Source organism: Hylaeus volcanicus, chromosome 5, assembly GCF_026283585.1.
Source record: "Hylaeus volcanicus isolate JK05 chromosome 5, UHH_iyHylVolc1.0_haploid, whole genome shotgun sequence".
Taxonomy (NCBI): Eukaryota; Metazoa; Arthropoda; class Insecta; order Hymenoptera; family Colletidae; genus Hylaeus; species Hylaeus volcanicus.
Genome location: NC_071980.1, coordinates 27,361,721 through 27,387,127, shown reverse-complemented (window position 1 = coordinate 27,387,127; position 25,407 = coordinate 27,361,721). Strand labels below are relative to the sequence as shown.

The window sequence follows — 25,407 nt, the reverse complement described above, 5'->3', positions numbered from 1 at the left end:
CTCCTCGATGAATCTCGAGCTGTCCATCGGCCAAAGGGAACGTCGACTCTCCAGAAAAAGAGCCAGAATCCATTCGTGTGTAGACTCCGAATAGAATAACGTCGCAAAGGGGCTATTCTCCGTCGTTTCCCTCGAAGAGCCCTTAAAAAGCAGTTCCATCCTCACCGAGACAGTCAAAGAAGGTTTTTCGGTTGAGCAGGACGCGCTCCTTCGACCCTTCGCGTAAAGTTTTCACCGCTGCGAACCCACGCGTAGTCGGAACCGGTCGCTTCCGCGAAAAACCGACGCGAGTCGTCGCGACGTATCAGCGGCGCGTGACTGCGTAAAGCGTCGGCGTTAACAGCGTCTCGTCGTCGCGAGTCGAAGCCGTTTTCGTCGCTCTTTCGCTTCCTCGAGCTGTAAAGTCAGAAGGTTGTAAAATTACATATGTACGGATAATAGAAACAAAGTGGTCGCTTCGAACCTGTCGTCGATCGACGTGATCGTCTCAGTCTCCATGCTCGAGAACGCGCGTTTCCTCTGATCTCTTCGATACGTGGATATAAATAACACCGAGCATTGCGTCGCGATACTCTTCGACGCTTCGCGTGGACTGTTAGGTATTCGACGAGATTAGAAAACGTAGGACAGAAGTGGAAATAGCTAAAAATGATATTCCAACGAACATTATTCATCTCTCGAATGGACCGACTGTTACTTTTGTCTCCGAATATAGGTCAGGAAGCGGGATTTCGCGCACGTCGGCCATGGTTTCTACATTGTAATCGAACGCCGCGACTGAGGACACGCAACATCGAGAAAAAGTATTATATCGCTGAGAGCGAGCAACAAAAGCGCCGTGACAATGGCGTGGAAAAACTTGCTGTTACCTCATCTCGGTTAGCTTAATTTATTCGCGACGTTGTTTTTGGATAAGTCATTACGAAATCGATTGCGAAAGAGTACCGTTCGATTTTGTTTCTTTCCTATTCGATATTCGCAGCGCGCATGTTATCGATCTGTTCCACTATAAATCTTTTCAAAAATAAATGCCCGCGGACGTTAATATAGCTGTTAATTTCTGCTCGTAACACATTGCTGCTAATGTCGTTGCGCGATAAATCATTGGGTCACCTCGGTTGATTAAAATCCTCGTGGATTTACGATTAATTACAGACAAGTAGCGATTTCCCGCGAATAAATTTCATATGCTATAATTTCTCGACCGGAGCTCGTCGACGGTCTCGAACAAGATCTTCCAGGTTTGAGACCGAAGTTTTTCTAAAATTGACCCTGTTTTAAGTATCCTATTAAAGTACCGGTATTATTCTCGTCTTTTGGAAACTTTTATCGCCGAGCTGGCGTCGAGTGAAAGATTGCTTTCGGCTTTGACACAGCAACCCCGCAATCGAGTTCGGGGGTTCGAATAAAAACCGGAGAACAACGGTAAGCACGTTTTTCCGCGTAAAGTGACATGGTTTAAAGTCGAAATTAATGCGGCGAGGGTGAACGGTCCCGGTAACAGGGTCAATTCTAAAAATCGCTCGACGCAATGACCATTTCACGGCGGAACGTGGGGGCGGAACAAAGGGTGCCAAATATCAACGGGTGAGCATTGCCATGTGGACCGGGAATAGGGTTTTACACCAGATATAATCGTAATAATTTCGAGGCAGGGTAACGCGACCTCGCCTGTTCGGGGGAACCCTCCAATATTTTTAGCTGCAGGTTCACGGGCAATTGTATTTTCTTCTGTTCGGGGCGAATATCGTCGAGTGATACATCGTTCGCTGGTCGTAACGAGACTAAACGACTTTCGCGCGAAACGAAGTGTATGACGAATTCTGATTAAAACGGTGGCAGCGATAATCGAGTTCCAGCGTGCCGGATCAATTTCGAGCTTTCCCCGAATGATACCGATTATGATCGCTTTCTATTCGGTCCGTTTCTCGTCCATCGGCCATGGCGTCGCTCGTCTTTCGTGGATCGCTGATCTCACCGTCGAATCGACAGCGTCAACCTGTATCGAGAAGCTCGGATAAACTTCTCACGCTTTAACAACCGCACCTGTCTAGCGATACCCGTGTCTATCCAGTGATGGATGGACCAGTCCTTAGCCCCGAGTCGCTGGGGGGTCCGATCGTTTCTATCTCAAAGTCCGTAGTCGCGCGCACTCTTGTTAGGTGACAAAGGGTTACCGTTGATCTTTGAACTGCATCGCAACAGTTTCTATATCGTTCTTGTCCCGAGTCTCGAGCTTCGAGAAGCGTTCAGAGACAATTGCGAGTTAGGGATTTAAAATTCGTCGGCATGGCGGTCACGGCGTCGAGCGCGTACAAAATTGGCGAGATATCCAGCGGGTATGAGTCGACGCCGGCGGCGGCGGTGGCGGCGGACCCACATCCATCAAGGCGGCCCACAAGCGGACCATTATTGCGGGCTTTCTGCCGTAATTGAATTTAAGCACGAGCGAAGATATTATTTAACTAATTAGGCACAAAGGGCGCGTTCACGGCGGGCCAATCGCGATTGCCCATCGCGCGCATATACGCGGACACTGGTGGGAGGCTGAGAGACAGCAGGAAAGAGAAGAGAAGAGAGACTGCTCGTCGATGGAGAGGGAACGACAGCAGGGGGCAGAAGCCGTTTGTTTTAAAACAGCCGGTCGTTGACGCGTCGCTGGACGGCGATTCGTTATTCCGACGTTGGCCGCCCGCCGCGGGAAAAACGATGGGTCTCGTCTCTCTTTCTCCCATTCTCCCCATCTCTTTCACTTAGTTCGATCCAAAGAAAAAGAATGTCCCGTGGATCTCTGAGCTATCGAGGCTAAAGGTTTAACGATGCGTCCAGCGTATGTATAACCGTAGCTGCAGATCGCAATAGAATCATGGCAACGATCTATCAGCTCGTTTGTTGGTGTTCGCAGGTATTACGAAACCGGTAGCTTCAAGGCGGGCGTCATAGGCGGTTCCAAGCCGAAAGTAGCGACGCCGCCGGTCGTCGAGGCGATCGCCAACTACAAGAGGGACAATCCGACGATGTTTGCTTGGGAGATCAGGGACAGACTGCTCGCCGAAGGTATTTGCACTCAGGACAACGTGCCATCCGTCTCCTCCATCAATCGGTGAGTTAACGTATCTTTTTACATGCGATCTACGCACATTTTACAACTTGGCTACCTATAGCGTGTTACAAGTAGAAACTAATAGATACTCGATCGATCGTTGCTTTTCCCCAACGCGTTAATCGACGACATCAACGAAACAACGAAATCTATCGTCCAAAACGGTCAAAGAAATTAAGGGTTCGAGGCATATGGTTCCGCCCATCGCCGATGGGACCGATTAGTTATCCAGAACTGGCGTCGAAGCGCGAACGCACCCCCGAAACCTGCATCGAGATAAGTGTACAGCCGGCACTTCACCCCGATCCTATTGACCTTTCGCAGGTTCCTTCGGGAATGGGCCGATTAATTCAAGTGTTTTTACGTCGCCCGGTAGATCGAGCAGGCGGGGAGAGAGAAGGGTAGCCGGTATGGCTAGAACACGAGTATCCACGGTAAAGGGATGCCCTACGAAACAGGGAGTGAGCTCCCATGAGACGGCATTACAGCGTATCAGCACCGCACAAACTGAACGAGTGGATCCCCTTTTAGAGCAACGGAAAAGCCAGCGCGAGACAGAATCGAAAGGAGAGAGAGAGGAGGGAAAGCTAGAGACCACCGGGGCACCATTGATCGGCACACATATGTCCCGAGATTTAATCAGTCGCTACTTAAGACCTTATCTCCCGCTTTATCCGACGTTCCCTGTACGCACCTACTTCATAATTCCTCCCCCTTTCCATCTCGGTCCCTACAGGCCGCAGGCCTGATAATGTAATCGAGCGTAATGTGGATCGAATTGCCTGCAAGTGAAATCCACTAACGCGATTTCCGTCGGCCACGGGCGTTAATGGATATGCACGCAAATCAGTTAGCCCGTGCACATTAGGCGGAAGTGTTACGCGCAACGATTTCGATCTTCGACAGGCGGAGTGTCTCCGATTCCTCGACGGCCCGCGTTTTTACGCGTTCTCTCGATTTGCGTACTTGTACATTCCAATTGAAAACGCTCCTCGTTTGTAAGCAAAAGTCGCGGTAGCAATCTACTTCGTGTCGCACGACTCCGTGTCGTTCGTCGACGTTCGAGAACGATCTCTGACTTTCGTCGCGCGCATGTTTCCGTCGCGTCGTTTCGCGAGGACGACGTCGAATGGTGTCGTCATAGCCACAGCAGCGTGAAAGGTGGACGTACGTAGGTGCAGGAATTGCTTTCTGGTCGAGGTTTTCGACGTGTCTAGGATTGCAGCGGAGGGTGCGGTAGTGGCTTGTTGCTCGAGCGACTCCTCCACCTTTCTCTTGCCTCTCCGAAAGCCTTCCCTCGGTCTCTCCATCCGCCTTCTCCTTTTCCTCCTTGCCCGTATCCCCCGACCGAAGGCCCAGATGGCGGGTATTGATCTGAATCCGGAGAACAGATCGCCTGGAAAAACTTACCCCGCCGATACTTACCTACCTTACCTCGCTATCTACATGCGCACCCGTCCAACCTGGCTTCACCCACTCACGTACACCGAACCCGCAACCTTCCGCCCTCTCTACGTGTAGGTAAACGTATTTCCGCTCGTCGAGCAATGGATAGAGATGCGCGCGCGATGCTCCGCTGCCTGAAAAGCACTACACCGGGAAACGTGACCGCCCTTTAAGTGATTGTTCACGTCGATTGATCGCGGGAGGATCGACCGCGTGCTCCTGGATTACGATGCATCGAGATAATCGATCATTTTGCAACAGCTGCCGAAGAAACATCGACCTGGTGAGATCTCGAGACAAAAGGATACCAATGTAAAGGGCAATTGCGATTCGAGCATCGTTATCTTTGGAAAAGCAGCACGGATGTAACCAAAAAGGATACGGCGCGTTATCGAGCGAGATTTCTCCGCGGTAACAGAAACCGGGAATATCAGCGGTCTGGCCACGACCACGCCGGGATTTCTCCCATTACGAGCGTGTCTCGGTTTTTCTAGCTTCGGGCTAGCTTTCGTACGGAGAAATAATGATACGGCTAATATAATGTATTGTCCCGCTTCGCCGGGGCACTTCGAAATAGGACCGTCTGCGAAGGAGAGACAGAAGCGGAGAGAAAGGAACCGAGACGGTGGTATATATCGGCGCGGTGAAAAAGCGGACGAGGAGAGCGAAATAATGGAGTGGCTTTCGCGAAAAATAACAGTTATATATCCTGAGTATGAAGCGGGTTCGAGGAGAGCAGAAAAACAGACGAAAAACGGGAGTAAGATGGGACGCTAACTGTTCGGGGATTGTTTCTGGTTTGGTAAATCAACGCCGAGCTAACCCTTTTTCCTTTCCGACCTCTTTTCGCGTCCTTTATCGGAACTCGTCAAACTCGTCCGACGGCTCGCTTGTTCCATAGCTTCCTCTACGACACGCGCGCTGGGAAATAAACATTGGAGAAGTCTGGCTACAAGAAAATGCTCGATTTGCATAGGAAGTATCGAGAAGCTGAACAAGGTTCCAATCGGAGGACTTGATCGAAGGATCGATGACACTGGCGATGAAACTTCGAAGTAACCGATCGTTATACCAATCGAAGTACATACTTGCATGTGATCTTGGAACCTAAACTCGATCAAAACGAACAAATCCTCCAACGATTTCTCTTCTCGAAGCAAGCGTTCGATTAGCAAAGAAGGACGGAAATGTTAGCGTTATTTGACGCGAAAGTTAACCGAAGAAAAGCGAAGCTAAGGAGGCTGGAGAAGTAGAAAATAAGAAGGGAGGAATTGCCGATGATACCGCGTCGGATTTCGGGAGGAAATATTGATAGGCTCGGGTTCGGGTGCGGAGTCACGGTCGAGTAGGCGGCTCTCATTCGAGGTCTATCTTGCACGTACACAAACTCAGCCAAGGCACCGCTTTACTCTCTGGTTCCAGCCTCTCCTTCTCTTTCCGTTCCTCCCCGAATCTCGTCGGCACTCCTCGTCGTTCCTCCTTGGTCGGAGAAGTCTCAGGGGCAGATCGATAAGGAGCGAGGTTCGCCCGAGGGCTTTACGCCGGGTTCACAGCTTCCTTCTTCTCGTTTCCTCGACGCAACCCCCGACGTTACGCTCTCGCGTGTGCCTCGCGTTCGCCCTATCTTGCGGCTTCGATCGAATGGATACCGAATCGGGGCTAAGGGAAGACGACTCCCTTCGCTTCCTGTGTCGTTCCCGCTCGCGGACGCTTCCTCCCGCGTGGCCAACGCTGTCTCGAACGATGGCTTTCCAGCCAACCATCGAACAGCAGCGTCGCGAATTTTATCGTCGTAGATCGGCGACGTTTCTGTTACTCGAAATCGTTCGACTCGACGCGATTCATCATCTTCTCCCCGTAACTTTAATTCGACGTAATGACCAACGAAGGCAACAACAGTTGGTAGGAAATCTGTCGCGTCGAGTCTCGATGGAATTGTATCAATCTGTCATCGCTCTCTCCGATGAGCAGCAACGCGCCACTCTACTTTCGCTGCTATCGTACGGGTCAATCTCCCGTGGAGGCGCACCAGGGTCTGCTTTGCTCTCCATTACTTCCATATCATTTCGCACCCCCGGAACCTCCAAGTGCCGAGAGCGGCGCAGGAGCAGCCGAGCCATATGGCCGGCTGTTCCTCCGCGACGACGGAGACAAGGGTGGCCAATAGGATGGCTGCTACTTTCATGCCACTTTCGGCTTTCCGCTCGGCGTCACTGGTATCTCTCCCTGTTCATCTTTCGGTTATTAAATTACATCCCCATAAATAACGCCTGCCTACCCGACTGTCTTATTTACCATTCCATCGACTCCGCGGAAAGAGAAACCCTCCTCTCCGTGGCGGACGAATCGGTATTCGTCGCGCGTTCCTCGGGGATGAGAAGAGACAACCTCCCGGTCTCTCTTCTTTCCTCGCGATAGACATATTTCATAGACGACCACGTACAGTTCCGTGTCCTCTGTCTACTACGCGAAACATTTCTACGAGAAAAGGAAAAAATCACGATGACGAAACGCGTGACCGTCGTAAAAATTCGTGTTCGGAGAAACTTGGAACAAAATTCTCAAGCTCCGGCGAAACGACGCGATACGAGTACGGCGAGATGAAAGCGAGAATAAAGTACCGCGGTGTTCCAGTGGTGGTTAAAAGGTGCACACGCGGTTGGAGGAAAACAATATGGTGCACCGTGCCGCTGAAGTTTCGTTAAAGCAGCCATATTTGCAGAACGAGCAAGAGAGAGCGGACAGACCCCTCCTACCTTACTCGAAAGCACCCTCGGGGTTGGGCGGAGGATACGGCGATGACGCTCCACGTTGGGAGCGGCGACGGTGGCGGCTGTGGCGGCGGCGCGTATCCATAACCGTCCTTTGTCTGGATAACGCAATTATTACCGCGTTTCATCATACCCCCTCTCGGCCGAAATTAGCCTCAAATGAAGTTACAATTACCGATCCTCCGCGTCCCCGTCGGCGAACGAAGGGAAACGATACGGGAAAGGGTGGGAGACTTCAGGGGTTGAACATCGATGCCGACGACGAGCAGGACGACGACAACCGCAACAATGACGGGGAAGACAACGATGAGGACGACCGTGCCGGCCGAGATACGCAATCCAGGTTGCCGTGGAAACGTCAGAGGACAGACGGAACCGCAATGAAACCGGATGGCCGCCTACTCTGCCAGCCCATAATGCTTCGTCCCCTTTTGTTCTTGGCCGAGAGCTGGAATACCAAAGTTACTTGGGCACTGCACCGTCAAAATTGTCCCACCGGACGGCGACGACCGTCGATGCTCGCTCGCGAACCTTTGGAAAGGATCTTTCTCATGGTTACGTACTCGCACGAAAATGGAACATCCGCCTCCACGATAATTTCGACGGTCCCGTACTAATCGGTTCAAAGGAAGATCGTCCAAGACCGAAACTCTCTCCTCTTTTTAGCAACTCGTTCGCGTGATTGTTCCGTGTTCTCGATTCATTCGAGCAAGGACCATGTTTGCGAACGACGCGTGTTCATCGTGAACACGCGAACCAGACGAATTTCGAGAAAATATGACGACGCCCTAAGCGAAAACACCGTCCTCTTATAATATCTAATAGTTCGTATAGCGGTAAAACGAACATCTACCATGACTGATGCGAAGACTATCGCAATGTCGATATCGCTAACAAGAAAGAGATGAAATTCCTACGCGGCGCGCGATGACTCGCGGAAATAGGCGTTTAATAGCCTGATGACGCCGATGATTGACAGTTAATGAAGCGTCGAATATTCGAAGATTAATCGACGATTAGCAATGAAGTAATCACAGAGAAGTTTAATCGAATATTATTGTACAGCGCACGGCTAACGTAATATGCCTAGTAATCGAGCATGGCGCAAAATGGCGACGTCAGCCGCCGGGGTTATCGTCCAGGAGCCGACGGTTCGCCACACGTAATCGCGTAACTGCACGGTCTCGAATTGTAAAAATCCCTGTACCGCTTCGAATCTATTAATTAAGTCGACAAATGGATTACTGCGAAAATATGAATTCGCTGTGATGGTACCAACAAACACGTTAGGGCTCCCTGTTTCGAAATCAGCGCAACACGATCCCTGACATTTGCATCCGAATGTAAATTACCGTAAGCAAAGGCCGCAAGAATTTGAAGGATCGACAGCTCCGCTTAGGTATCGTTTTCGCGACGCTCGCACGCATAAATCCCCGAGTTTCGAAACGCATAATGGCATGTAGATAGACCGAATCCTCTTGACTCGGCTCGAGGGGCGAGAGGTGTCGGCATAGACGATATATTATAAATCGTGTGTTACATTGTGCTTAGAGGATCCTCGTGACTGTTGACTCGCCGGTATCATTGTTGGGAGAGCGCCTTTTGTTGCCCGTACTCCAGCCATCGCAAACAAACACACAAACACGTTCTCGGTGAGCGATCTGAGCGTGAACGTAGCGCACGGATACGATGCTTTGGGACGATGGTTGGCCGTAGGTACGGTGTCGCAGTTAATATAGTTGTGTGTACGGAGCAGGCAGCTGCTGTTTGACAATGCGAACTACGTCCCCGGATATAATAATATACTCGTCCCTTGGTACGAGAGGGGGACACTTCATCAAAATGACTAGGATGCGGTACTGGGGTGTCGTACAGCGGAGCTCTGCTTTAATTCATCCCATACCTGGCCGTCTACGGTGCACGGGGCGCATCCTCGAGGTCTGACAAAACCTTGGAGACTATGATGTCGTTCTTACGAGTCTCGAACCACCCACCGTTTGTTTTCTATTGGACTAACGTCAAAGAGAAGACTTTGTAATCCTTGACGAAGCGACCCTTCCTCGATTCTTTGGCGATCAAGATTCGCACGTATGGAAGGAAGCCCGGAAAAATAATTAACAACACTGGCAACAGAAACGGTAAACCCCGCATCCTCGAGAGTAGCTTTTGTTCAAGAATCACACCGTGCTACACCGAGAAGTGGCGAGTACAGCACGCTCCGGGGTATATTACAGCCTCTCGAGAGGTGGTGGAATATCAGGATACACCTTTTCCAGCCATTGTGTGGCACTGAAGGGCGTACAATGGCCGTGGACCGAGTCCCGTATTGTGTCTACAGCCCGACGGAATAGTTCTGCGACTCTCTCGCGCGTTCTGACCCTCTTTCTCTCCTCTCTACCCCTGCTACCATTTCCATCTTGCCTCTCTTTCCTTGACTCCGCGTTAAAGAGAAAACGGATCCCCCGTTCCGATGCTGTACGGTCGAAGCATCTGCCTCGAGACCGCTAAATCCTCGAAAGTCACCTGAAATCCCCCGCGATCCTCTCCGGGGTATAAATGGGGCGTAATAACTTTAAAGTCCACGTTAGCGCCGCGAACGAACAGGCTTAACGCGTCTTTGAAATCGTAATCGAGCTAGGGGATCGTCTCTCGACTACGGATCTGTTGATAGCGCGTAGCCAATTTTTAGCGCGAGAGTCCTCTATGAGAACTAGATCGTTCGGAAATAGGCCAGCAAAGATAATTATCGAAACGACTTTTTCGATAGTCGAAGGGAAAAGCCTGGTATTAAACCCTGAGAAATTAACCTCGATCCACGGCAGAAAATTTAAGTCCGCCCAGTCACCAACCCCCGACGACGGGGAACCTGTCAGAGGGTGGCAGAGGCCGGGAGAAGTGGCGGCTCTACCAGCGAAATGCGATAAAGTTGGCGTAGAGGTAATTTGAGTATAAAGTTTTATTCGCAATAATTTAGCCGCGCGTAGGAACGGGGGCTTGGTGGAGTGTAAGAGCGTGGGGGCGGGGAACGGGAGGCGGTTCAGAGGTGCTCGTCCCCTCGGGAAGCGTGCAGGACCGCGGGTCATATATTTGATGGGATACTTGGCATAAAGTCGCGCATAAAAGTAATGCCAACATTAAAGTTTGTGGTTCCAGAGCCGTGGCACAGCTGAACTCATCCTCCGCCGTCGTACCAACTATTCTGATCCTACTCTCGGAACGTCGCTGGGTCGCGTATGACTTTACGTTGGTTCCGAGAACCTACGAGTCGAGGGAGTATCTTAAGCTATCGACCACGAATATTCCTACCCTTTGTCGTACTACGATGGCGATGCCCAGACTCAAAGAATTTCGGTAGAAACCGCCTTTGCGAGCATTCTACTGCCGCGATTCTTTTCGCCGATGTTGAAACTCGAGTCCGAACGTCGTTGGAAGGTGTCAAGTAATAATTGTCCACCTATTTTCTCGATGGTGTTGTTAAAGGTATCGGAACGACATCCACACGCTTAAAACGAAAGCCGAGGAAAGTTGACTTGGAGGGATTGGAGGGTCGGCGGCACTTCAGGGTAGATAGTAGAGCAGTTTAGTTCAGGAGTGGCCGTTGGGGAACGATCCGATGGCGCCATGGGAGGCATAGCTTCTTCCCACGTGGCACCCTCGACACGCTCTACCCTCATAATTCTGTTCAGCCTTCCTCCAGGCGCCACCTCTGGTTTCTCCAAGGCGTTCCGACCGTGAGAGCGACGGAGAACCCGAAGGGAACCCACGGATAGACGGAGAGAAATTCCTCTTCTTGCTTCCACGAAGGATTGGCGAGGTTCTGCACCCCCACCCCCGCCCCCCACCCCACCCCGTGAATGGAAACCGCCATGTGATTTTCCAGCAGCGACAGTTTCACCCTCTTTCTGTTTGACAGCGAAGTCGCGAAGCCGCAATAAAGCTTGGAAGCGTTGCACGATGCTCGACGAGGGAATATCGGAATACGTAACGTCTATGTACGATTATAAAATCTACACTTTGGAAAGCAGTTTTTCCATCGATGCATCCTCTCTCGAAGGAGGAGTCGAACAGAAAGCGTTCGGTATAAATTTCGCCACGTCGGAGTTACATAAATCATGCAACGTGTTGCACCGAGCCGCTAACGGTCGTTAATACTTATAAATGCATCGATAACGAACAACCGCGTCGAACGCGATGCTAATTAGAAGACAGAAACGGCGCTCGGTCGATGAATTCGAACGAAAAGCTACCGTTTATTCGGCTCTCGAAACACGCGGTGTGGCAACGGTTCGCGGCATCTGTGCACCGATAAAATCTGCACCTGTTGTACGGACACTCTCTTTTAGCGTCGTTGCGCTTATTAGATCGTCGATCGTGCTCGTTATGCCGTGGCTGAGGCCGTCACGTTTTAACGCGTATCGTGGACGCCACGCGTCCGATTTTCATTCGTATGGTTATGCTTCTCCCTCGAGCAAATCCGAACGCCTTCGACGATAGATAAATCGAGACTAATTTAACATTGTATTATCCACAAAGTTTATTCTAGAGAAAGTATCAAACGAAGAACATTGAAATGCTCGAGATAAAAATGTTGAAACCACGAGCCGATACATCTCGAGAGGGTTGACGCGAGTTTCGCTAGGACCCCGACGCCTCCGGCTCTCGACGATTTAGGATCCTCTGTATCCAACCACCACAGAGTCTAACCCTGATAAGGATCGTTGCTAATTGTTGCGAATTGGCGAAGGTGGCGAACGAGCCAGGGAGATCGGGCAACAGGTGTCATCTGATTGATCGCCGTAGCTTGCACCCCCACGATTACCTAGCCCGCAAACATCCACGACAGAAACGAAGGACTTAACGTCGATCCGTTACGCGGGGGTTCGTCCCGATGCGTAACCACTGACCTATCGCTCGTGAAAATGAAGACAAACGAGGATAGTAAAACGCCGCAAGAACGAGCGAGACTTCGTTAAGGCTGCTCCATGTCTGCGGGGCTCTCCTCGATGCGATTATGATACGCCACCGTTCCGCAGAGTCACGTTGCCGTTCCATATCGATGGTGGAGGCGCTCCGATGGCTCTGCCCGGAACAATGGCGAACAACATACGTGCGTACACGCACCGTAGGACTGGCGCGAGAGTGCCTGTGCCGGTGCACGTTTCAGTGCGTATGAAACGTGGTAGCCACGGGAGGAATGAGTGTGCTCGAACCGACCCGCGTAATCGTAATTAATCATCCAGTAAGCCGGTGACTAGGAGATCGGTGTCTGGTAAATCCTAGTTATGGTTAGGAGAATCTGTACAGGGTCATTTGTTACGTAGCGTTCGTCAGTTGCGACGCAGACCAAACGACGACTCTGAAAATAAGAATTCCAATAAATTTTGTAAAGCATGTTTGAATTCGATTAGAAATTCCTGCTTAAATGCAGCCTTCTCTATCCTACGAGTCACGTTCGCGACGCGCGTGTCATTTATTTTTCTCCGCGATGGAATATACGTTTGACACCGCGGACACTGGATCCGTCGCGGTCTTTTTTAACGGGGCTAGAAACTCTATACGCCGTGATCTATTGTCCGCAGAATCGTGAGGAACAAAGCGGCGGAGAAGGCGAAACACGCGCATCAGCAACAGCAGGCGCAGCAGCAGCAAGGTCAGCAACAAGGTCAGCCAGGATCAGGTGGTTCCGTGTCGGTGATAGCCCATGCACCTGCAACGGCAGCGGGTCACCCCGCGGCGACCGCTCCCAACGCTTACAGCATCAGCGGCATCTTGGGAATCCCAGCGCACCATCAGGACCCGAACGGCAACAGCATCAAGAGAAAACGTTCCGAAGACGGTGAGTCATTGAATTCTTCGTGTCGATGATCTCCCGACCCGCGATAACTCTTTCGCTACTCCTTGATCGCCGCCGATTACTCTCTCGATCGGGGACTCGCGATCCGATGGCCGTCTAGAAGCGTCGCGCCAACGGATGGCGACCTGAAAATGGGAGGACATTTCGCGCGACGGGTCGAACAAAAAAAGATCCGTGTACTTATGTAAACCGGAGATCGGATCGCAAGCCATCGCGTCTACATTTCACTCGCGATAGCTCGCGGCGTTATATAAGGCGTAGCAAGAAACGAGATATCACTTGTTAGATCGTCGTTACACCCGAGTAAATCGGCACGAGTTTCGCTGGTTCGCGCGAGAAGATTCAAGAACAATGGAGAAGTCGAGCGGTTTCGCGAAAAGCGAGGAAATGGCGCCCCTGATTAGGGTACCCGAGCCATCCTGTCGAATTCGCGAGGTCGCGTTGTCTTCACCCCTGCCGAAACTTGGAATTTTGATCGTTCCATTTAGATTGAAACAAAAGAGCTGGTAGATGATTATCGTCCGAAGAAAGTCGCGAGGGTATCCGTTTACGAGGGTATCATTGTTTCAAAGCTATGCGGATCTCGGTTGAGAAAGCTATCGCAACGAGCAGCGAACGTTAGTTATCTCTATTAATCGGCGATTATTTTGTTTGCCAGCAATCGAGCGATTTTGTTCTCCTCTTGCCGCGACCCGGCCAAGATTAGCTACACGCGCGACAAGGTTATCGGTCAAATGTCGAGCAGCACGTGCTCCGATTCATTCTGCTGTCATTGCGTGAATAACGCGTCCCGAAATATTCTCGGCACGTGTCGCGTACACGTGACCGACGTTGCTCGAACCAAGAGAGAAACCTCGGAGCTACGTTTCGGACGCGTTCGCCAAACTTCGAGCGATTCGCTATTAATTCTTCGAGGTGCGAATGAACCGCGAACGAACGACTCGTTTTCACCCGGAGCGAATCGCGCGACGCGTTCCTCGCCACGCTTTTGTTCTGCGCCGTTGGGTCCTCGGTGCGTAACTAACCATCGCTTCGAGACTAAATTCGTATCGACGTTGGTTGAAATTCGGATGTTTAGTTAACGACGATAAATGATCGTAACGAGACATGCTGCGCGTCGAAAGTCGAGCCACGTACGATTGGGTATTCTCACGATTTTCGCGATAAAAAAGAAAACGGTCCGTGGAACGCGTCCTCGATCAAAGTCCCACGAATGCGTTTTGCGTCGAGCTGTGTATCGATTCGTATGTACTCGCGCAGCGAGCGGTCCGGTGCCGATGGTACACGAGTAATTCGATATAATCGGATTATGAGAGCGGCGATATGCGGTCGCAAAAGTGGCCGCATCCGCGGCGAAAGCACTCAGCGTTTTGCGGCCGCGGAGGGTACGCGTATTAGATTATAAACTTCACAGACCACAGCAGCTTCTATCCCGACCCAACGACACATTACTCTCCCTGTCCTCCTGGGAGATCATCGATGTATCCGCGCGCACCTTTTAACTGGTTGGAATTTCAACGAGCGAGCCGATGACTTGTCGCGCGAACGCGGTCAGCGGCGACCGCGCGATGCGTGTTACTGGACGCGAGGAGAAATTCGACGAAAAAAGCACAGACAGGAATTTAGTTTTTCTGAAGCGAGCACTCTTACGCGGGAGACCGCAAGTTTGTCTTTTTTTCCTCTGTCGGAATGCAGCAAATTGATATCACGCGACGCTCCGTTTACGGGCATCGTCGATCTATTTACGCGCGCAAGCCGCGAAGGACGAACCGAGTCCGCGAATATCCAAGGAATCATCCGAGTACATCGGCCCTGTTATTTATGTGCTCCGTACGGGATCTAAGACGTCCGAAAATCGAAGAATCCCCGGGGCTTGTTACGAATTTACGAAGAACCTCTCGAGGGAAGCATTGCAATCTATATCGGGGCTGTTTGTTGTCGCGTTACATCTGCGCGCTTTTGCCCCATGCGGAATCCAAAAGACCGGCGTGTTCCACCCTATATTCGTGGACGTAGGGGACACACCGGGACCAGATTCACCCCAGAGTCCATTATTACCCGTGTATTGTATTGCTTAACATTGACTCAATTGCTTTCGAATAACGCGAACGCTCGCTCGGCGACGCGCGCGGACGTTTTGCCCTCTCGGGCATCAATCGAATTATTCGATTTACTGCTCTTTTCGGGGGGAGGGGTGGGTGGGGGGGGGGAGGGGAGAGTGGATAGGGGGAGAAACGCTGACCTTCCTTCCGCCATAACTCACAGCCACTGTCAAATCTGTCGAGGACCAGTGACTGTAATTTCGCAGGACCTACAAGAATTTGCATTAGACAGCATAACGCGTTCGACACGGTTGCGCGGTGGGGGGAGTGGATCCATCGACTTTTCGACGAATCTGAATCCCTCGCGATCGCCGCTCCTCGATTCGCGCGACAAAAATTGTACGAACGGCTGCGACAAAAGCTCCGCGTCGTTATCCGTACGGTCGTTCGATTTCGAATTAACGGATCGGTGTACGTTCTCGATTCCAGTTCTTACCTATTAAACGAACGTACGGTCGCGTTCTAAACTCTAATGAAATCTGTGGCGCCAACGTTACGCGAAAACCAGGGCCCGGTGGGTAGATACCAGAGAGCACACGATTAACTCGGCCGATCGAATCGTAAAATTCAAGCAAGTTCATGGAAGCCCACGGTGCCCGGCGTGCGGCGTGTTTGAAACAGGGGTTTTATAGCGGTCCAGGAACAAACCCTGCCGGTCGAATGGTCGGGACCGTCGGCCGGCCAGCCGGACAATCACAACTTGACAGGGAGGTTTAACGAGCCCTATGCTAGGTACTCCACCCATCTACCCTCGGATGGTCATTTAATTATTCGAGATACCCGAACGTTGGACCATCTACCCCCGTCCCGGCCTCGTCCGTTTCCCCCTTCCACTTCTGCTGGCTGGAAACGTTGGTCAGTTTCGTCCTTCCCTGTTTGCCGCCCCCGCGCCGCGACCCGCCGCGACCCGCCGCGTCGGCCACTAAAAGGGTATAGCGGTAACCATCCCCCGCCGATGTACCGACACCCGTCCCACGTGCTTGTTTCTATATTAAACCGCTGGGATGGCCGAGAGATAATAAAGACGTATAATGGAATCGAAATTGTTTCTCTATCTATCAATGCCATACACCGTCTATGCGCGAGCCGCGTTCAACCCGTCCGACAGATTCAATTTAGTTTCGCGCGGCCACGTTTAATTTGTGTCTTGATTCGTGGGTAATACGCGGCCACAACACCGCCACGTATGCTCCCCGACGCGGGTAGCCGCGATCGCGCCTGGAGGTGACTGCCTTCGTTCCCGTCGCCCCCGTGTCGTCGATCGTCGCATTCGAACGCCTGCCTCGATTACGCGGCATTAGGGAGCGAACGACCACTCGATTACAACACGTTTCCATACAAACATCCTATAGCACCACGGTAATTTCATTTCAGACGACAACCGAGACCTGAACGATCATCCCGAGGATGACATGAAGAGACAGAGAAGCTACAACGGCGACCAGCTGTACTCGAACGTACGTATTCGACGACGAATGCTCTTCCTGCTCGACTTCCTTTTTAAGGAATCCTTGACTATTGTCCTTGACCTGGTGTTCGATCAACGAAATACAAGTTTTCTGACAATTTCATAGAAACTTTGCGATCATTTTCCATTGTCCATACGTTGCGAAACTCGCCGTATGAAACAACGGGAAGCTTCGAAGCCGTAATTCGCGCACGCTCGAAAATGAAAGAGGAAGGAAGAGTCGAGGATACCAGGTCAACACCTAAGTCAATCTAAATCGTTCGTCGAGAACAAGCAGCCCGTTCTCCCGACACTCGAACTTTGCCTCGAGCATCCGCCTTCTGTTGCAGCTGTGGTCGAGTAAATGGAGCATCAAGGACGAGCACAAGCTCCTGAGCGAGCTCGGTGGCGGAGGCGGTGGCGGTGGTACCGGTGGCACGAACGGCGCTGGAACCGGCGGCACGAACGGCACTGGAACCGGCGGCGGAGGCGGAGGTGGCGGTGGCGGAGGTTACTACGAACACGGAGGATTCCCCGGGAACGCTATTGCCACCTCCGCCGAGCTGTACGACTCCCTGGGCACCATCAGCACGATGACGCAGGCGCAAACGCCCCATCTCTACACCCCGCCCATAGGGGGCACCATAGGTGAGCGGCTCGTTCTCTCTCTTTTCACCCTGCTGCACCCTCCTTTCCGTCATCCCTTCTTCGCACAAAATCCCGGACAGTGTGTGCACCACAACCTCTTGTATATAATACTCGTGTACCATCGAGCCCCTTTGCGTCGACCTACCAAACCACCGTCGATCCCTCCTTCTTCCATTCTACGATTCCTTCTCTCCGTCTCCTCTCTCTCTCTCTCTCTCTACCTCTGGCTCTTCCTCGTCCTACCCTCTTCCCTGTACGCTTATTATTGCGGCTTACGTCTTGCTTTGCATACCCATATCGGCTAAATACATGGCTTTAATAATGCATGAGCTGTGCTGAGCAGCGGCAACGGCGCCAGAAGAGGTGGCGGAACGCTCCACTCGGTGGTTTCTCTCGGTGTTCTCTGCTTAGGGGTGTACCATCTTACTTCGGGGCTATCCCACTCGTCCACCCCGTCTTTTTCGTTCACTCGAACCACTTTCGCTTACGACACCTGCAAAAACAGAGCTCGCGTAGGCTGGTGATGGAAAATTCTGTTCGATCTTCTTTTCTTCTTTTCTTGTCTTCGTACCATCGAGTCCAGAGTCCTCTGGATCGTTCTCTCGTTTCTATCTTTCTTGCGCCGTTCAACGACGGCCGATCAACGGCGGAACGTATCGCTGGAAACGGTATCGAAAAGTAACCCTCGACGAGTTACACGTTCGCAACACACTCGGAGAACTTTCTCAAGCGGGCACGTGTTGCGAGCAACTCGGTCACGCTGCGGCGCGAGTTCTTTTTCATTCGGTGCTTTTCGGAATGGACGAACCGAGGCGTGTAACGGCCGTTTCATCTCATGAAATTCAATCGAGGATCTTCGGCCGAGATCGAAGAATTTTTGAAGGACGACGCGACCGGGCCAAGTCGATTCCACGGCTTGCTGGCTCGCCGTTAATATGTACGAGGACCAGCGTCTCGGTGGAGAGACTCTCGGACGGAGTTCGCGAAAGATACTTCCACCCCGTAACACCGGTTCGAAAGTATCCGCAACTACTGTATAACCTAAATTCTCGCCCGACCTTTCGTCGACGAACGTGCGGAGGCGTTTTCAAAAGGTTGGAGGTGCTCGAGTTTGTCAAAGTCGAGAGCGAGTTTTCGCGAGTCGCGCGATGTACAACGTTCCGCCTTGATCGTCAGCCGTCGATTAAAAAAATCACAGTAACAGAAAAATGGGGATCCCTTACTAGCAGGTGGTACTTTGACGCCGCTCGCGCCACTGACGATGCAAGAAATAAAATTTAGCCAAACATTGGACGGGGCTAACGTGTCTCCTTACCACACCACCGGTGAGTTCGCCACCTCTTTAATTTTCTTGCGCTCGCGTCCATTTGCTAACAACTGCGCGCCTCCGGCGTGAAATTCAAAGCCTCGGATACGCGTCTCCAAACTAACGCAACGAAGTAACCAGCAACCGCCCCCGAGAAGGAACTATACCGAAGTCTGGTCCGTGAGGGTTGTTTTCACCCCCCACTGAACGAAAAGAAATGCGCGTCGAATATTCATGGCTGATTTACGAATCTGATACGTTTCGTTAAAAAACAGCGATTTCGGTATAGCCCCTTGTAGGAGGTGCTACAATATTTCCACCCCCGGAACAAGCTTCAGGTATCGAAAATAACATATCTGGCGTTCTGCGCTAAGGAACTGCATCGAAAGTTCGAGGTTTGGTTCAATTTGCCACGTCGCGAAGTCGAAAATAGCGTAAACGTAGCCAGTTTTCCCTTATCGAAGAATTCTTGCCGACACCAAACCCCTCGAAGAACCAGACCGCGCCGCGCGTCGTTGCGTTTCAGCGACGGATCGCGTAACGACCCCCCACGACGAATTCCATACGATCACCGTCCCGACGCCCATGGTTCCAAAGACAATTTAATTAAGCTTTAGACGTAAGGCGCTGATCGTTAGCTAGTGCTTGACTCGAATGTCGTGTTGTGTTGTGCATGGCCATAGCAGAGAGCGGTACCGTCGCAGTGGCGTACGTAGGGGTGGGGGCCGGTGGGGGCGAGCAAAGTCCCCCGATTTCGTTGCAGAACGAGACAAACGCCACCCCCGCGGCCCCCAACACCCCCGGAGGGGATCCCGGACTGACGGTCTTGCAGCCGCCAGTTTCTCAACCCCAGGTAGCGTCTGCGATACCGCCGTACTCCACGATGCTCCCCAGTTTCGGACACTACGCCACCGGTGAGTACCAGCGGACAGCCTCTTCCTTTATCAAAGATAAACGCACCTTGTGACCTTCCGCGGGATCGTTGGGTCACGCAGAGGGTAAGTCAGAGCCCTGCGAGGACGTTCTGACTTACCCAGCTTCGCAGCCAGCCGAGTAGATAACGGCAAGCTGTTTGGATACCCTTTGCATTTCAATCCGGACCAAACTCGCTCGAAATCGACGTTCGCGGGGTGCTCGGAACAAGGTGATTCAAAAATGCGTAGATTTACGATATAGAGTTACGATAGCTTCTAGCTTAAGAACATCTTCTTCAACACCTCGCGGATGATCTGTCTCGCAATTTATCGAAGCATCAAAAGTAGAGTCGCATTCAAAACTCTTCAACCCTGAAACTACCCCCCGGGAATCGGCATTCTAACCTGACGATGATCGATATTTGTTTAGGTGGTGGCGACTACGCGTACAGCGCAGCGTATTCTCAATACTCGAGCGCACCTTACAGTGGCTATGGTTATGGAGCAGCGACAAGCGGGTTGCTCAGTAAGTAAACAGTGAGTATGAGTGCCGATTAGGTTAGGGTCAACGAAATGTCAAGTGCTAACTCATCGATGGGTTAATCCGGTCGTGAATCGAGCGCGCGAACTCGTTGTCTTGGCTGAATCGCGCTTGGCGGTCGATCGAAAAACGTCGGTACAGTTGGATCGGACTTTCTAAAACTGAAGAAACCCACGGCTATTTTATTACGATTCGAGGTATCGCGGATAAGATCGGACCTTGCAAAAAGCTCGCGGAATCGTGGACAGGGGCCGGTTTTAAAGTAGCCACGACTCGATGCCCGGCTTTCATAATGGACGATTGCGGCGCGTTTCGTAGATCGCGATACCCACCTCCGGGTGAAATGCGCGTATTCGGCGCACAAGAATGAACGGAATAATAAAAAATTTTTTATCGGGCACGCGATACGTTGTTAGCCCGTTCCTTGTGACGTAACGACGTGTCCGAGCTCGACACCGATGGAACCGAAGTTTCGCAGCCGCGACTTTACGTTTTCCCCTTTCTAGAACGCCGTTTCGCAACGCGACGCGAACGTGTTATCATCGATGATCCAGAAATTGAAATAATCTCGTAAATATCGTCGCCGGGCGAGCAATCGAAAACGGTCTCGCGCGTAAAGGGTAGAGTGGATGTAACGAACTCCTCGAGGCGCACTCGAGCGGTATTTAAAGCGATTCCCTCGCGAGCGTAGGCAACCATATTTGTTTGTCGCCTTTCGTTACAGACCCGAAATGCCTGCCGCCTTCGGTGCGCGCAGGCTCTTAATATGCTACAGACGAAACAAAATCAACTGGCCGTTCGAGGCCACCGAGGGATACGCCATCATCGAGCAGAGACACAACCTGATGCGTCGTAAAAGTAGGTGTCTCATCTGGCGTGTTGATTTTGTCTCGTCGAGGGGCGACGGAAAGGTACACTCCTGGACGAAAAGACAATCTGCGTGCGGTATCGTCAAGTTCTCAAGCATGCTACGAGTTATACAAATACTTTTGGTCCACGAGTGTATCCCAGAATACATCCCCGAGCGTTTCGCATCGATCGTTCGAATCAAATTTTGCCCATCTCTGGCGTCTCTCAGCTCGATACGCGAGATCGAGCAACGACGCGTTCGAAACTAAAAGATCTTGGCTTGTTTCGCAGACTCCACGTACTATTATTGCAACGGGGATACGCTGGCGTCTTCCCACAACAATTCGCAGCAGGGCGGCGGATGCAACAACGGTGGCCCAGAGAACAGCCCGGACGTGGCCAGTCGATCGCCTTTAGCGGCTACCAGGGCGAGTAGCGGTGCGAGCGCGGCTTCGCCGACCGGAAGCGCGTGTACCAAGACGGAGCACTCTTCCACGCCGACGGATCTTTATCTGGCCTGATCGGTCTGTGGTCCTGGTCGACAACTCCGGGCGGAATGTTTCCCTGAACCGAGGGGAACGGCAACCAATGACGATGGACGCCATATCACGAAGAACCACGCTGAAATTAAGCAATGATCTCTTTATCGGCTCGAGAACGAACAAACACCGATCGTAACGCAGCGAGAAACGTGGATAATTCCCATTGAAAGCGCGAAGAACGAGACGAACTGGCCAGACACCGTTCGAATTCGATGATCGGCGTGCTGTAAAGCGTCGAACGTGGAAAATTCGCGTCGATCGTCGATGCGACAGTTCCGAGAGAGATATAGACTTCGATATCGTACTCGATCGCAAACTTCAAAGCCGTTGACGCCGAGGCATCGAGTTCGCGATCGTTATCGGGGATCGCGGTTAGAAATCGTCGCCAGCGGGGAATACCTGCATCGGTGGTTTCCTTCTCGTCCGAAAAGACTGTAAACTTCGCCGATATCGATCGTTTCGTTCGCGACTTTAACCCTTTGACGGTAGAAGCGTCGACCGTCGAAGGGTTAAACGAACGTTAGCGACTCCGACGTGTGTCTGGATCAGGATTCCCGCGGTCCTTGCCGACAGTGTCGGTACTCTTGTAGAGTGCGCGTAACCGTAGGTAGTTTAATTTAACGATCCTCAGTTAGCATAATTTCTACATGATGCCCGCGATCGGTCGTCCACTCAAATGTGGCCGCGTATTTCCCGCGTGTTTTCCGTGAAACGAAATCGCCAGCCACGGGAATGCGTGCAGACACATTTGCCACCGACGCCGCGTTAGAACGTGTACATATATAAAGTGAAAAAAAAAATATATATATATATATAAATATACATATACCCGTGTAAACAGACAGCATCGACTGCCCAGAAAAGGCAAGTTCTTTCTCCTAATAAGCACGACGACCCTCTCCCTATCCTTCCGACACCCCATCTCCCACCAAGTGACGTATAGTATACATATTAGATATAGCCGATAAGTTTATTGAGATTTTTAAATCAGGAATCGACGTAACGATCGCTACTGTTAAGGATATTATATATATTTTTTGTAGAAACCAAAGACCACAGACGGGATTGCCGAATGAAAATTGCGTGCGTCGCGTAGCTACGGCGGAGACAGAGTTTTACGACGACTCAGCGCGACGTTTCAGGAAGAGGACACCGAAACGCGTATGCGGATCGAAAAGCGAATTAAACAGGGGTACAGTCCGAATACGCCCTGTAGGTTACAGTGAAACCGTTCTTGCTGGAGGTTCAACCCTTTGACCACCAGGACGAACTACTTCAGGGTAACGTACTCGATTTATCGGATCGTAGTCCCGTCCGGTTCGTCCTCCGATCCACGTGAGCGTTCCAGAGTCCTCCCTCGTTAGATGTAAATAAATAAACGCGGGTTTGCGAGCGACGCGTGCAGGGGGGGCAACGAGCGAATGCATATCGAGAATCGGGAAAGCGTGAAAGGCGAAAACGAAATCGAGCGATGCACGCGAGTCGCCGGCGATCGATCCGCGCCGAGGGTAATGGCGCGAGCACGGCGTAAAAAGGAGTTACCTTCGGTGGGAGCTGCGTGCGTCCGCCGATCGCAAATCGTCCGTGGGCCATTGCGGGCGCGTAACGATCGTTGTAACTGCGGCATCGATTTCACGAACAGGAGCGAGCGGACTCTTCCTCGACGGTCGCTCGTGCTCGCGTTCCGTCCAACGGCTTCGCCACTCTCGCGCCGCGGAAGTCGAGTCGCTTCCGGCTTCGCGTCGTGCGGAACGCTCGAAAAAGGTAAAAAAAAAAAAAGTACGAAATATCGCGAAACCGTAATTAACGACTGGCCGCGGGTAACATAATGAGAAGTTACGTGCTCGCAAACTCTCGGTGATTAACGGGCAAAAATGATAATTTGTAACCTTAATAAGGAAATTAACGCGCGAGCGTCCGGAACGTTTGATTTCCCGTGGACGACATACGATGCGCTCGCGCTACCAATCGAGATGCTAGTCTCGAACGTGTACCGTATTTTATTCGAGGTTCCCGCGGTTAATGTCAATCGAGATCGTTTATTTATCGATCCGTTTCTCGTTTTAATTTAATATTTATTCGATAGTAACGAAATTCTGTGCCCGCGCGGTATACAAATGTAAGTAGTGCAATGAAAACGTCGAAACGGCTATGTTAATTAACGATTTTCGTAATCATCGCGATAATGTAGAAACGGCCGCCTCGCGAGCAGAGGATTATCAACGTATCGCGTCTCGCTTGAGAAATTCACCGTGAAATGGGTTTCCTACCACGATTCGCTCGCATCACAGTTATCTCATAATTAACGAATTATTTTCGAGCGCACCTCGCGTGAACGATAAAAGCCCGATAACGCGAAACTTCTCCCAGTTTTATTTCTCCCGCATTGTTTTAATCGCATTTCATTCCGATGGAATTCATTCAGAACGTTTAATAGACGATTCGCGCGGTCTTTCACCTTCGAGTTTTGTACTTTAGTTGCAGGGAGAACCGATAAATATTTCAAATGAGAGTTAACCCTTGAACGATTTCAAGGGTGGAGAATGATTTGATGCGAGCAGTTGCAGAGGAAATACGGCGCGGTCGATCCGAAGCGTGCTCTTAATGAATCTTCGAATTTTCCTTTCGACGCAGTAACCGGTCGCTTCGAGCAGTCTACCATCGTTCCGCGTATAGGAGAATCAGTATCTCGATCCGTTCTCATCGTCGCGCAATCGATATTCAAGAATTGTATAGTTGCGAGTCGTAAAACCGCGGGCAGAAAGACCGGGGGCATGGAAAGCGACGGGAGGGAGAGGAAGATAGAGAGAAGGAATCCACGATCTCTGGAAATTTCGTGTGCGATTCGAGCGTCGACGATTTTTCCTCGAGCTTGGGGAAGCGTCTCTCTTGGCTCTTCTCGTTTCGCGTCTGGCGTTCAAAAATGTTTTATCTGGGAAATATACATACGTCGGGATTGTAATTGACTATTGCGTACTTCACATTGTTACTCTATTACTATTACCACAACGACGATGTTTATTAACGATTATTATTATTCTATTTGCTATTATCGCTACTTTTCATTATTGTCACGATTATTATTATTATTATAATTATTATTCTATTATCATTATTATTATTATTATTATTATTATATTATTATTATTTAATGCCTTTATTATTTATTAATTGTAACGACGACCTATGTGTAATAAGTTTTGCCAAAGAAACCCACCGAAAGAGCAATATCGCGTGAATGTTTTCTCCGTGCCTCCATAAGATGGAGGCGGATTTTAAAACGTAAGCGAGAAAGTTAGGGAAAGCACGTCGACGACGACGTAGCCGCGAACGTAAATTAGCGTCAACGCGAGAGGAAGCGCTTTACGCGCAGCATTCAAACGAAGGGGATCTGCTCCCCGCGACAATTGCGAGAAACGTGCGAAATCAGAGACTTCGGCTTGGATGCTGCGCCCCGCGAACATTTTTCTTTTCATCGAAACAATAAACGAACGGTTCTATCTATCTTTTTTAATTTTTATTTCGTGTTCCGTACCCCCGTGTGATATTCTTGTTCCGTGCGCCGCTCTTGCCGAGTCTCGCTGTTGATACTTGCAAACAAAACTCTGTACATCCTTTTTAAATAAATATGAGGTTTATATGAAGCTCGTCCCACAATTTACTTACTCACATTTTTCCCTCTAAAGCACGATTCACGGGGCGTTAACCCTCTTTCCCTACGATTCACATTTCATGTTCCACACGTAGACGAGTGGAAGGACAGACTTTTCGTTACAACAGAATAGAATTGATTATCGAAGACCCGCGTCGCGTACAAGTAATGTAGATTCGCGTCGAAATCTTAAATAAAGAATCGTTATTGTCAAAGTAATCGAAAAACGAAA

General features: G+C 50.9%; 1 protein-coding gene across 8 annotated transcripts in view; it reads left to right on the top strand.

The window, feature by feature from the left end:
• The window catches only part of LOC128876733 (paired box protein Pax-5-like), a 114,256-nt gene extending 88,951 nt beyond the window's left edge, over nt 1-25,305 (top strand). For 2 of the 8 annotated variants that reach the window (XM_054123325.1, XM_054123331.1), the window contains 8 exons: nt 2,906-3,103; nt 12,900-13,156; nt 16,651-16,733; nt 17,074-17,371; nt 18,598-18,696; nt 19,361-19,591; nt 20,022-20,117; nt 21,273-25,305. In XM_054123325.1, the coding sequence (XP_053979300.1) occupies nt 2,906-3,103; nt 12,900-13,156; nt 16,651-16,733; nt 17,074-17,371; nt 18,598-18,696; nt 19,361-19,591; nt 20,022-20,117; nt 21,273-21,502 (1,492 nt within the window). In that variant the 3' untranslated portion in view covers nt 21,503-25,305. Of the gene's footprint in view, nt 1-2,905; nt 3,104-12,899; nt 13,157-16,650; nt 16,734-17,073; nt 17,372-18,597; nt 18,697-19,360; nt 19,592-20,021; nt 20,129-21,272 lie in introns of all 8 variants that reach the window. The other 6 variants (XM_054123328.1, XM_054123326.1, XM_054123332.1 and 3 more) reach the window with 6 other exon arrangements.
• The last annotated feature ends 102 nt before the right edge of the window (nt 25,306-25,407 follow it).